Here is a 13,189-nt window from a genome sequence, read left to right as displayed (position 1 = left end):
ATTCAGTTAAAATTTGTGGAAAAAATAAAATTGTAAAAAAACTGACAAATTCTTTATAAGCTGGTGAGATCTGAGTTTTCATAAAAAGGGGAGATCTGAGTTTTGTTGGATTATGTTCTCCTGCATTAAAACGTGGGAGCAAAAGTTACTGTAGTTCACTTTAATATTTTCAAGGTTACCAGTTATCATTGTTCCTAGTTTTCTTTGTGGACTACAGAACACCTCCACTCTGTTACGGAGGAGAGAAGATGGGGAGGCGTTCTGTAGTGCTAACACACTTCCTGTCCTAGGGTGACCATAGATACGGTACAATGAGTGTTGTCGCCCTAGGACAAAATTATGTCACTGGCAGGACCAGCTGAAAATAATGGGGGAAAAAAAGACACCACATCTAAAGATTGGTAAGTCTGGCTGCTCTTGCACCGCCCAGGTTCCATAAAAAGCCAGTACAAGGACGTCACATTTGTTAAGAGCCAGTACAAGGACGTCACATTTATTAAGAACCAATACAATGACGTCACATTTATTAAGAACCAATACAATGACGTCACATTTATTAAGAACCAATACAATGACGTCACATTTGTTAAGAGCCAGTACAATGACGTCACATTTGTTAAGAGCCAGTACAATGACGTCACATTTGTTAAGAGCCAGTACAATGACGTCACATTTGTTAAGAGCCAGTACAATGACGTCACATTTGTTAAGAGCCAGTACAATGACGTCACATTTGTTTTGCAGGTTTTTCTTGAAGTTCTTCCTAAAGTGCAATCAGAACTGTCTGAAGAATGCTGGAAATCCACGAGATATGAGAAGATTCCAGGTGAGGAGATAGACATTCCAACCATCATCACCCACGGATCCATCATACTTTACTGTTCTAATAGGGTCAAGATCTGCTATGAGCAAAAGATGTCATTTTATCAGTCCTTAAGTGTGGGCCAATATTTAGTTAGCAAGATATTTAAAGAGATTCCTGGGCTCTAGTTTTTGTTTTCTGATTGGTTAAAGTATATCTATAGCCAAAACTTTTTTTTTCCAAGTTTTGAATGGTGCCAACACTGGGGGCTTTTTGTTTTTTACTTTTGCTTAATTTAAATTTTCATCCAAAAGTTGTGGCTGTGTAGTTCTAGGGAATCTGAATATTCAGCTGGCAGCTTCTGTACACCAAAGGATTTTCATACTCACCTTGAAACAGAAGTATGGCCGAAGTTCTTTTTGGCCGTACTTCTCTTGTGGGTTACAGGAAGGCGCTTACTTGTCCTCTCCTGTGACCCAGAATCAGCAAAGTTAGTAGGCCCTCCTTACTTGTCCTCTCCTGTGACCCAGAATCTGCCAACTTAGTAGGCCCTCCTTACTTGTCCTCTCCTGTGACCCAGAATCGGCCAACTTAGTAGGCCCTCCTTACTTGTCCTCTCCTGTGACCCAGAATCTGCCAACTTAGTAGGCCCTCCTTACTTGTCCTCTCCTGTGACCCAGAATCTGCCAACTTAGTAGACCCTCCTTACTTGTCCTCTCCTGTGACCCAGAATCGGCCAACTTAGTAGGCCCTCCTTACTTGTCCTCTCCTGTGACGCAGAATCAGTCAACTTAGAAGGCCCTCCTTACTTGTCCTCTCCTGTGACCCAGAATCGGCCAACTTAGTAGGCCCTCCTTACTTGTCCTCTCCTGTGACCCAGAATCGGCCAACTTAGTAGGCCCTCCTTACTTGTCCTCTTCTGTGACCCACAATCAGCCAAGTTAAAAGGCCCTCCTTACTTGTCCTCTCCTGTGACCCAGAATCTGCCAACTTAGTAGGCCCTCCTTACTTGTCCTCTCCTGTGACCCAGAATCAGCCAACTTAGTAGGCCCTCCTTACTTGTCCTCTCCTGTGACCCAGAATCTGCCAACTTAGTAGGCCCTCCTTACTTGTCCTCTCCTGTGACCCAGAATCAGCCAACTTAGAAGGCCCTCCTTACTTGTCCTCTCCTGTAACCCAGAATCAGTCAACTTAGTAGGCCTTCATTACGGCCTACTACAGCACCACAAGACAGTGACTGCTGGGAGGAACCAAACCATGTGGCCAGACTCTACCTTAAAGGAGACAGCACAAAAGTACCATCTGTGCACCTCTTTGATTTTGTTTCCCCTTTTTTTAATGAAGTCCGACTTCACCTGGCTTCATATCTAACTTCCACTCTTAGCCAAGAAGTCAGGGCAAGTCAAGCTAGAATACGCTTCATGCTACACATTATCATGAAAGGAGGACCTCTAGCCCAGTGGTTGTCAACATGCGAGGTACAGGAGGCTTCAGCTGCCACCCCTGACATCAACCTCTGATAATACTCAGTATGTGTGATGCTACTGTAACACTACGAGAAAAACTCAACTGCTATATAGTATAGTTGGTGTGTAGAGTAGTCGGTGCTCTGGCTAATTAAGCTCACAAAAGATCCATAGAAATTACAGGCCGGCAACTCAACAGCTTCTCCATAGAAAATATTTATTTGAGCATTACAGCAATAACATCATCCAAAAAAAAGAAAAAAATCATCAAGGCCTAAGGCCGAAACGCGTCACATGTGGATGATGCTATTGCTGTAATGCTCAAAAGAATATTTGGAGAAGCTGTCGAGTTGCCGGCCTGTACTTTCTACTCTAGCGCTACCCCTGAAGGAGAGGCTGTAATTTAACCAGTTTTTTCTCAAGATCAGTGCAGAGGCAGCCAGGCACACAGCAACAACTCATTCACTCTGGCTCAGTAATCGGTCTAGGGCAGAGGTCAGCAGCCCCAGGGCAGTGGACCGATGCCGGTTCATGGCATGTTGGGGTTGGGTCGTGCGGTCGGGGGAGCGAGCCAATACAACGTGTACTTCCATCCTCCAATAACCAGAGGGTTGCCCCACTCCCTTTCTCCAAGCACCACTACTATCTTCCCTCTCTGTGGTCATGTTGTGAGAAAGAGAAACAGAGATGAGAAGAAGGGAGATGGGAGGGAGGAAAGCCAGGCCGGGGACAGGATCCACATCATCATAGAGCACTGGTGAGGCCCGTGAACTGACCTCAGGTGACAGCAGCACCCCCCCCCCCCACCTTCGAGGTGACAGGCTGCACCCCCTTTCCCCAACGTGGCAGGCTGCACCCACAACCCCTCCCCCTTCCCATTCCATGGAAGGGTTGTCTTCTGGGAGGCTGGTCCCTGGTGCTGGGGAGGTCGGGGACTGCTAGTCTAGGGGATGTCTTTTTAGTATTTTTATTGCTGAAGAACTTGGATGGGGAGCAGTGCAGGGTGATATGGCATACTCCAGATTTACTGAACAATAGCAGGAAGAACCTTCACTTTCCTAAGCCTTCTCTATGCAGAGACAGGTATAGATGGCCTTATTAAAAGCTATCCCAGTCAGAAGCACCACTGGCTCTTCCACCCAAAAGAACCGGGACACAGTCACTAGAGACCTGAGCTCAAGTCAGTACTCTCAATGTCACAAGATCACCGGATGCCTCCTTCCAGTATCCACCGGACACTTTTCAGTGAGGGAGAGGATAATGTCCACAATGCTCCAGGAGCCAGACCCTTTCCTACTTCCACCAGGAACTCTTCAGTGAGATCTCCAGACCAGGTCCTTAGTTGAGGGTAACCTTGCTCAGCTGCAGAAAAAGACTCTCAACCCGCAGCTACGCCACAGCTGGAACCTTTATGAACATCAGCTGAAATCAGGAGAACTGCTACACATAGGGGTAGTCACCCCCACCCAGACAGGAAGAATCCCCCCCCAACAGGAAAAAGACCATGCTGTTCTAAATCGCAGACTATTTATGTTCCTCCCCAGCCACCTCCTGGGCACACCTCCCCGGGTATTGGCTGGAGCACAAGAAATATTCAGGTTGCCCATTTGCCTTTCTCAGCCTCCTATGTTCCAGAAACTTCTAGAAAGCACGGGAGAGCAATCAATACTGCACCTTGTGAGACCCAGAACAGCCAAAAGCAGTCAATCACGGCTCCGCTGATTAAAGAGGCGCTAAAAAAAAATGTACTTAGCCTCCTAGCAGCCTGATTAAGAGGGTGATACACTGCAGTAGGCTGACTAGAGGGGACAGTCAGAAACCGCAGACATGCTACAGGTGCACTTAAGGTGATATTAAAGGCTTTTTTTTTATTAGAAACATGTCATACTCACCTGCTCTGACCAATGGTTTTGCACAGAGCAGCCCCAATCATCCTCTTCTAGGGTCCCTCGTCAGCACTCTTGGCTGAGTGCCCCCAGAGCAAGCAGCTTACAATGGGAGCACCTACGCAGGCTCGTGTCCATTCACACACAGCCTTGGCTCGGCTCCGGCCCCTTTCTCTCCTCACTGGCTGGGATTGACAGCAGCAGGAGCCAATGGCTCCTGATGCTGTTTCAGCCAATGAGGAAGGAGAGTCCCCAGAGAGCCGAGGCTCTTGTGCACATCACTGTATCGATATGGGGGCCAGGTAAGTTTTAGGGGGCTTTGGGGGGGGGGGGGGTGATGCACACAGAAGGTTTTTTTACCTTCATGCATAGAATGCATGAAGGTAAAAAACCTTGAGCATTTAGAACCACTTTAAAGACATGTCGTAGGAGACAGTTGAAGACTGGGAACATGGTTCCATGAGACTGCTAAAGATCAATCCCTTTAAAAAAAAAATGAAGACTCCCCCACTTTTGACTGCTGGGGTCCAAGGGTTGCATAGCAAGCATAGAAGTGCCACAAGTTGGTCACCAGGGGTCTAGCTGATAATAACCGACAAAAAGTCGGTTGGACTTGATGGACTTGTGTCTCTTTTCAACCTCACCTACTATGTAACTATGTAACTATGTTGTACCCAACCCTGCCGGGATCCTCCTTTGCTGCAGCTTGGCCGACACAAGAGGTGGCTAGACTTCCAATATCCTCATGTGCCCTACGGCCCTCTGATGGTCCTCATTCGCTGACTTGAGCCAAGACCGGACTCTGCATGGACAACCCAACTCAAACCAAGATGAACAACCTCTGCGGCTGTACCGTCGATAAGCAGTGGCTTTGCCTGGCTCATGGCGATGAAAGGGTTAAGTCCGCAGGATGCCACGGGGTGGATGTAACGAGGAACTCTCTGTAGCTCCTCACAGCGGGGCTCGTCACCTCATTAGGGGGCTCCTTAAAGAGTTGATAATTATGACATTCTGACGTGATTAGCATGCCACTTCATTTGCATTTCTTAATGCTGACAACAAACTCTGCCTCCTCCGGTGCCTCACCTGTGTGCCGAGTGCTTTATGCCGAGGCCTCATATCTCCGATATGCAATCCAAGGGGGGAATAATGGACAATTCTGCTCTGGATATCATACAGGAGCCACAATATAGACAAAGACGTGAAATCACGATTCAGACACAAATAAAACAGTGATAATGGACAATGCGGGCGTAAGCGATATATCGGGAATATGAATACATCATGCAAAAATATGTTTTATTGAAAATTGTTCAGAACAATCTCCTTCTTTTCAATCTTTTTATTGAGAAATTGAGTACAAGGTATCGACCACAATTTTGCAAGACATACATACATAGTAGGTTATCCAGATAGTGTCTGTAGAAAAACGCGGTGTGTAGAAGAACATGGTAACTGAACAATATACAGTACTGTATATGAATAGAAAATATTAAAGAATAAGTAACCTATTAAGTTCACACGGGTGAAGTAAAGGCGCAAAGCCTGCAAAATATAATGTAGAAGGCATCAGGATGGCTACAAAGTCTAATGCCCCATACACACGATCGGATTTTCCGATGGGAAATGTTGGATGGGAGCTTGTTGGCGGTAAGTCCACCGTGTGTATGCACCATCGGACAATTGTTGTCGGACTTTCCCGCCAACAAATGTTGGCTAGCATGCTCTCAAATTTTCCGCCAACGTGAAATATTGGATGTGAGCTTGTTGGCGGTAAGTCCGACCGTGTGTACGCACCATCGGACAATTGTTGTCGGACTTTCCGCCAGAAAATTTTGGCTAGCATACTCTCAAATTTTCCGGCAATGGGAAATGTTAATTGTGAGCTTGTTGGCGGTAAGTCCGACCGTGTGTACGCGCCATCAGACAATTGTTGTCTGACTTTTTCCGCCAACAGATGTTGGCTAGCATGCTCTCAAATTTTCCGCCAACAAATGTGTGTTGTCTGACTTTCCGAGCATGTGTACGCAAGTCCGTAGGACGAAAGTCCAAAGTAAAAAACATGCGTGCGAGGAAGAAGCAAGGACGAGCCGGAGGCGGTCGGTCTTGTAAACTGGCGTTCGTAATGGAGAATTGACATTGGTGACGTGGCAAATAATGAAATCTCCAAATGCAGCGCACAATTCTCTTCTTCTGTAATGGGATAATAATGAAGCTGCTCTGCTGGTGATACTGATGGAGTTTTTGCAAACTAATTTTCAGAGGCTTTTTTTTTTTTTTGTGATATCAAGAATAATATTATTATGCTTTCTTCTTTTTTTTTTTTATTTGGGCAAGTTACCACAACACCATTATCCCCTAGTTTTTAAGAACAAAGATACAACTATGTTGGTGTCCCTTGTTAATTTTACATTGTATTTTTTTTTTTTAAATGTAACTGCCGACTCCCAAACTGTCATTTGAAGTAAAACACACAGCCAAGTATTATTCTACACAATTTTTTTTTATTGTGCATTAAAAAAAAAAAATAGACATGTTATCTGCCAATAGAACTTAACCAAAAAGTGCATTCTATGCATCCAAAAATATAGAAAATATACCAAATCAAATCATTATTCAACTAAAAACAAACTAACTTTCGGGCGGCACAGTGGTGTAGTGGTTAGCACTCTCACCTAGCAGTAAAAAGGGTCGCTGGTTTGAATCCTGACCACGACACTACCTGCCTGGAGTTTGCATGTTCTCCCTGTGCCTGTGTGGGTTTCTTCCGGGTTCTCCGGTTTCCTCCCACAATCCAAAGACATGCAGGTAGGTTAATTGGCTTCTGTCCAAAATTGGTATATGAATGGGGACCTTGGATTGTGGGCTCCTTGAGGGCAGGGACTGATGTGAATGTGCAATGTACAGGGATAGGGACAATTGTAGACACTTGCTCAGGGTGAGCTGGATGGACTGGTGTCTTTATTCAACCTTACTAACTATGTAACAAAGCAATAACTCCAAGGCCAATAATAAATAACATGTTATCTCCTCCGATTCCGCAACACGTCTGGTTGATGAACGGCTGTTCAGAAAACGAACTGGAAAGCACAAAAGGAAAAGTGCGAAATGAAATGCTCACCAAACTTCTACTAACATGAAATTAGCAGAAGGAGCCCAAAGGGTGGCGCTAAAGAGCTGAAAAACCACATAGTACGTCACTATGCTCGTAATTGTTGGCCAACATCTGTGTGACCGTGTGTATGCACAAGACAAGTTTGAGCCAACGCCCTTCCAACAAAATTGCACGGTTTTGTTGTCGGAAAGTCCGATCGTGTGTACGAGGCATAAGGGGGGTTAAGGGTATGAGATATTCGTGAGCAAAACTCAAAAATCGAAATCAAGTAATTGAAGACGAGAAGTAGAAAAGAAAATTAGGAAGAAAGGAAGGAAAAGCGATAGAAAAAGAGAAAGAGAGGTCAACTGCTCCAATCGGGCCCAAGACTCAATCCACACTTGCGGTGGGAGGTAGAAGATCAGGGGGGACAACATTCTTAGTATCCCAATAAATACTTTTATGCCGCGTACACACGACCAGACTTTTCAACATCAAAGGTCCGACGGAACAATTCCGGCGGACCATTCGATCGTGTGTGGGCTGCAGCGGACTTTTGATTTGCAAAAATCCGACAGACTTTAGAAATGGAACATGTTTCAAATTTTTCCGCCGGACCCAGTTCCTACCGAGAAATCCGCCCGTGTGTGTGCTAGTCCGACGGACAAAAACTGACGCTAGGGCAGCTATTGGCTACTGGCTATGAACTTCCTTATTCTAGTCCGGTCGTATCACGTTCGAATCCATCGGACTTTGGTGTGATTGTGTGTGGCCAAGACCGTTCATTCGGAAAGTCCATCAGAACTCTGTCAGAACTCCGTCGAAAGTCTGTCAGACCTAGTCCCTCGAAAAGTCCGGTCGTGTGTACACAGCATTAGAATGTTCTTGTCATTTTACCAGTTTTCATGTCTGCAGCACGGTAGCTAAATGGTTGGTGCTCTATCTTTGTTGCACCGGGGTCCCCAATTCTTGTCCTGCTAGGTACAATGTCCTCATGGGGTGAGTGTTGTCATTTTGTCCTCCTTCCTCTGGCCCCAACTGTGTTCTGCCACATATAGATAGAACAATGAAGGTGTAAGGCCGCGTACACACGCGGGGACTGTTCGCCCAACTTAGTTTCAGCGGACAGTCTGACGAACAAAGTTTTTCGGAAATTCCGTAAAACTGTCCGCTGAAACTTGGTTTGAGCGGACAGTCCGCTCATGTGTAGGCTTGTTCGTCAAACTAAGTTCCGCGCATGCTCAGAAAGGATTTACACGGCGAAGGTTGCATTGCAGTGTATAGGACGTCGTATTTCTAGTCCCGTCGTACGCGCCGTTCACGTCATCGCGCAAGTTTCAGCGGACTGTTCGTTCGTCGTGTGTGGCCAAGTCCGTCCATGCTAATTTTGAGCGGACTGTCCGCTCAAACTGTTTGACGAACAAAGTTGGGCGAACAGTCCCCGCGTGTGTACGCGGCCTAAGGAGTGTGTGAGACGGCGGTGAGGACATTAAAGTAAACAGTCCTTTGGAAGTAGAGAATGGTGAGATTTGTTCAATTTGTTATATAAAGGATATGCAATGATATAAATAAAGTAAATGACTAAATACTTATATATATATTTTTTAAACACAGAAGTAGGGTGGAAAGAAAAAAGAAGGGAGAGTATAAATGAAATAAGAGAGAGGAGGAAGAAAGGAAGAAAGAAAGGGAAGGGAAGAAAGAGAGATAAAAGGAGAGGATGGAAGGGAGGGAGGGGAGGAAGGAGGAAAAGGATGGCAAGGAAAGAAGGAAGAGATGGAAAGCAAGGGAGGGAAGGAAGGAAAAGAAGGAAGGGGAAAGGAAGAAGGGAAGGTTGAAGCAAGGGTAGGAGCTAAGGGAGGGTGAAGGGGAGGAAGAGATGGAAAGGAAGAAATGGAGGGAGGAAAGGAATGGAGGGATGGAAGGAGGGCTAAGAAGGAAAGGAAGGAGGAAGGGATGGTTGAAAAGAAAAGGTAGGAAGTAAGGGGAAGAAGGGAAGGGAACCAAAGAAGGGAGGGAAGGAAGGAAAAAAGGGATGGATGAAAGAAATAGAGGAAGGAAGGAGGAAAAGAAGCGAAGGAATGTATGAAAAAAAAAAGGAAGGGAGGGGGAAGAAAGAAAGGGAACCAAGGAAATGAGGAAGGAAAGGAAGGCAGGGAAGAAAGAGATGGATGAAAGAAAGAAGGGAAGGGAGGAAGGAAGGGGAAGAAAGAAAGGGAACCAAGGAAACGAAGGAGGAAAGGAAGGCAGGGAAGAAAGGAAGAAAGATATTGATGAAAGAAAGAAGGGAAGGGAGGAAGGAATGGATAAAAAGGAAAGAAAGGAAGTGGAAGAAAGGAAGGGAGCCAAATAAGGCAAGGAGGGAAGGAAGAAAGGAGAGGAGAAAAGGAAGGGAGCAAGGAAAAGAAGGTTGGTTGGTTCAATTGGGACATCACATCTAAAGAAGAGGTTTACCTCACTGGAGATATTCCCTCTTACTTCCTGTTGCTTATACAGAACCGGAAGTGAAGGAAAAAGGACTCCCCCCCCTCCCCCCCCCACCCAAAGGGACATACTGTAGATATCACAAAACCTGACAGGGGTTCTAGACCTTCTCTACTCCTGTTGCTGAAATTATATATGAAAGCAGAAGCAGATAAGTACATGGAACTAACTACTGCTTCCCTTCATGAGGAGGAGTCTTGTACACTCCTTGGTGTTAGAAGTCTTAATACTTCTTCACAACTCTCCCCTTAATTCATTAGTATACAATTTTTTTCTTATCAATGCAGGGTCTCTGCTCCCTTATCTCTGGGTACAGATGAGTATACTTTATTGATTGCCCTATCACTGATCCATAAGTACAAAGTCACTTATTCCTACTGACTGTTTTACTTAGGCTTTTTATTCTTTGTTTCAGGTCGTGGTTTCTACAACGGTAAATGTGGATGGACATGTCCTCGCCGTGTCCGATAACATGTTCGTACACAATAACTCCAAACATGGGCGCCGGGCTCGGAGACTGGACCCTACAGAAGGTGTGTGTGTGTGTGTAATATTACTGTAACCGGTCTCAGGGGCGGACTGACAACATATGGGGCCCCCTGGGCAATAGGAGATTATGGGGGCCCCCAGGCAATCAGAGATTATGGGGCCACACAGTATACACACACACAGTATACACATACATGTACACACAGTATACACAGACATGTTTCTATTGGCTGAGAAGGTACTGGAGAGGTGGGGCAGCTATAATCTCAGGATTTGAAGACTAAAAGGATGTCGGTAAGGGACATTTCAGAGACAGATGTAAAAAAAACACAGATTTTTCCATACAGTCCCTGGTTTTACTGAGGCTGGCAACCCTGATGGGGCCCTCGGGCAGTGCCCGAGGGGCCAAATGGTCGGTCCGCCCCTGTGCGGTCTACATAGAGGGAGTCTGTTCTTCCTTCTTACTGCACAGACTATACAGAAGTTTTCTCTAAAACTCGATGTGGCCAGTAAAAAAAGTGTAAACCCGAAGAATGAACTTTTCATTATTGCTTCCTTTTGGTCATTTAGGCCGGGGGGTCCACACTGTTGCCAATTGGAATGCGGGATCCCCGCAAACCAATTCGCAGTAGCAGGACATTGTGACTGGCTCTCCATGGAGCCGGTTCACATATCTCCGATGCGGCTCCGGCGCATATATTCACAGGAGCCCCCATGCGTCTTTTGGTCCATTTCAGGTACGAATTCAGCCCAAAATTCTGGCTAAAATGGAACCTGAAATTGTGAACCAGGCTGCATAGGATCCCTACCAGGAGCAGCATTGGCATCCTGTGTGAACCGAGCCTGAAATGTACCATTGACCATTGAATGTATTTTGTTATACTTGTTTAATACGTGCGAATAATACTTGTTAAGCCTTGTCACCAGTGCTTGACTACAGTGCACCTACCCTACAGGGACATAGAATTTTTTTTTTTCCTGGGGGGGGGGTGGTTCAGCCTTGAGCACCCAGAGGAAAATAAGTAGACAGCACACAATGTGTGCCTTGGAGACTTGTGGGTGTGGCAAAATTGTGCTAACCTCCTGGGAGAGGCTTAAAAAGTGTGCGTACTGTACACACAGCAACATGTGGCACAGTCCGTGTACTCACAAAATAGTCATTAATTACTGTGCTGCTAGCAGGGATCTAACAGACACACATAAACCTCAGCACAATCATTTGCTAAAAATGAAACTCTTCTATTTCATGTGTTTTTTTTCTGCACACAGCCTACCTTGAGGAACTTTATAAACATAGTCACTGAATACTGAGCCGCAAGCAACTGCTGTACAACATATTATAAAGCGTGCAGGAGTCAGGCGTATATGTCATGTATAGCCCAGCATCTAGAGGGCAGGGGTTAGGAGTGTGTAGCACACAAATGGCAGGGGACAGGAGTGTAAAACACACAGATCGTATGGGTCAGGAGTGTGTAATACACAGGGGTCAGGAGTGTGTAATACACAGGGGTCAGTCGAGTGTAATACACAGGGGTCAGGGGAGTGTAATACACAGGGGTCAGGGGAGTGTAATACACAGGGGTCAGGGGTGTGTAATACACAGGGGTCAGGAGAGTGTAATACACAGGGGTCAGGGGTGTGTAATACACAGGGGTCAGGGGTGTGTAATACACAGGGGTCAGGGGAGTGTAATACACAGGGGTCAGGGGTGTGTAATACACAGGGGTCAGGGGAGTGTAATACACAGGGGTCAGGGGTGTGTAATACACAGGGGTCAGGGGTGTGTAATACACAGGGGTCAGGGGTGTGTAATACACAGGGGTCAGGAGAGTGTAATACACAGGGGTCAGGGGAGTGTAATACACAGGGGTCAGGAGAGTGTAATACACAGGGGTCAGGGGTGTGTAATACACAGGGGTCAGGGGAGTGTAATACACAGGGGTCAGGGGTGTGTAATACACAGGGGTCAGGGGTGTGTAATACACAGGGGTCAGGGGTGTGTAATACACAGGGGTCAGGGGGGGTGTAACCCACAGAGCGCAGGAGGTCAGGAGTACTTTCAATAATGGAGGATGAGCATTGCATGAGGGTATTACCTGACCGTACTGTCAGTTGGGGTGGTCCCATCTTGTGCCTGTCTTTCTGTGCCATTACTAATGGAAAAGACAGGTGTAGAAGGAAAATGCTGTCTCCTGAATTCCATACATCTATACCAGGCCCTTATCCTATGTTGTAGATGAGGGTCTGACATACAGTAGATATTGGCGTGGGGGTTTGGCGTGGCGTGGGGGTCTGGTATGAATTTTAAGGGGGACTGCATGCCAAAAAAGAAAAATGGGTGTGGTCCCCCCTCCTCAAGTTCCATACCGGACCTTTTAGGTCTGGTACGGATTTAAGGGGTAACCCCACACAAAAACCAAGGGGGAAAAAAGTGTGAGTCCCCCAAATATAAAATGTATCCTAGTTGATGTTAGTATATGTAAATGTATACAAAGTAATAATGTTTAAGCCAATTATAAACTGAATATCACATTATATGGTTTTCTTGTCTGTTCATGAAGCAGCAACCCCGTGTATCAAAGCCATCAGCCCCAGTGAAGGTTGGACCACCGGTGGAGCCACTGTCATCCTCATAGGAGACCACTTCTTCGATGGTCTACAGGTGGTGTTTGGCACAATGCTGGTGTGGAGTGAGGTGAGTTGCATGGTGATGTGAATTACTAAATCTATACATACAAATATATATATATGTCCTATATGTATGGGCCTTGTTGGAAAGTGGTGAAGGAAGCAGTGCTGGATCAGTGAGCTATAAACAAGGTGAGGGTGTGTGTCTTGTCTTATAATGGAGAAGGAAGAAGTGCTGGATCGGTAATCTGTATATATGGTGACGGTGTGTGCCATCAGATATCGGTGAATGGACGGTAGTGACACAGTTCTGACACAAGACATGACACCAGCTGATGTT

At 45.9% G+C, this 13,189-nt stretch overlaps 1 protein-coding gene across 4 annotated transcripts in view; it reads left to right on the top strand.

Moving 5' to 3' along the window:
- The window catches only part of LOC143975801 (transcription factor COE3-like), a 261,364-nt gene that overhangs the window by 173,844 nt on the left and 74,331 nt on the right, over positions 1-13,189 (top strand). For 2 of the 4 annotated variants that reach the window (XM_077478345.1, XM_077478343.1), the window contains exons 7-9: positions 745-826; positions 10,148-10,265; positions 12,786-12,916. In XM_077478345.1, the coding sequence (XP_077334471.1) occupies positions 745-826; positions 10,148-10,265; positions 12,786-12,916 (331 nt within the window). Of the gene's footprint in view, positions 1-744; positions 827-10,147; positions 10,266-12,782; positions 12,917-13,189 lie in introns of all 4 variants that reach the window. The other 2 variants (XM_077478344.1, XM_077478342.1) reach the window with 1 other exon arrangement.

This window comes from Lithobates pipiens, unplaced genomic scaffold, assembly GCF_037356315.1.
Source record: "Lithobates pipiens isolate NorthernLeopardFrog02 unplaced genomic scaffold, aLitPip1_a1.2 Scaffold_13, whole genome shotgun sequence".
Lineage (NCBI taxonomy): Eukaryota > Metazoa > Chordata > Amphibia > Anura > Ranidae > Lithobates > Lithobates pipiens.
Note: the sequence above shows the minus strand (reverse complement) of the source record. Positions and strands in the feature narration are given on the sequence as shown.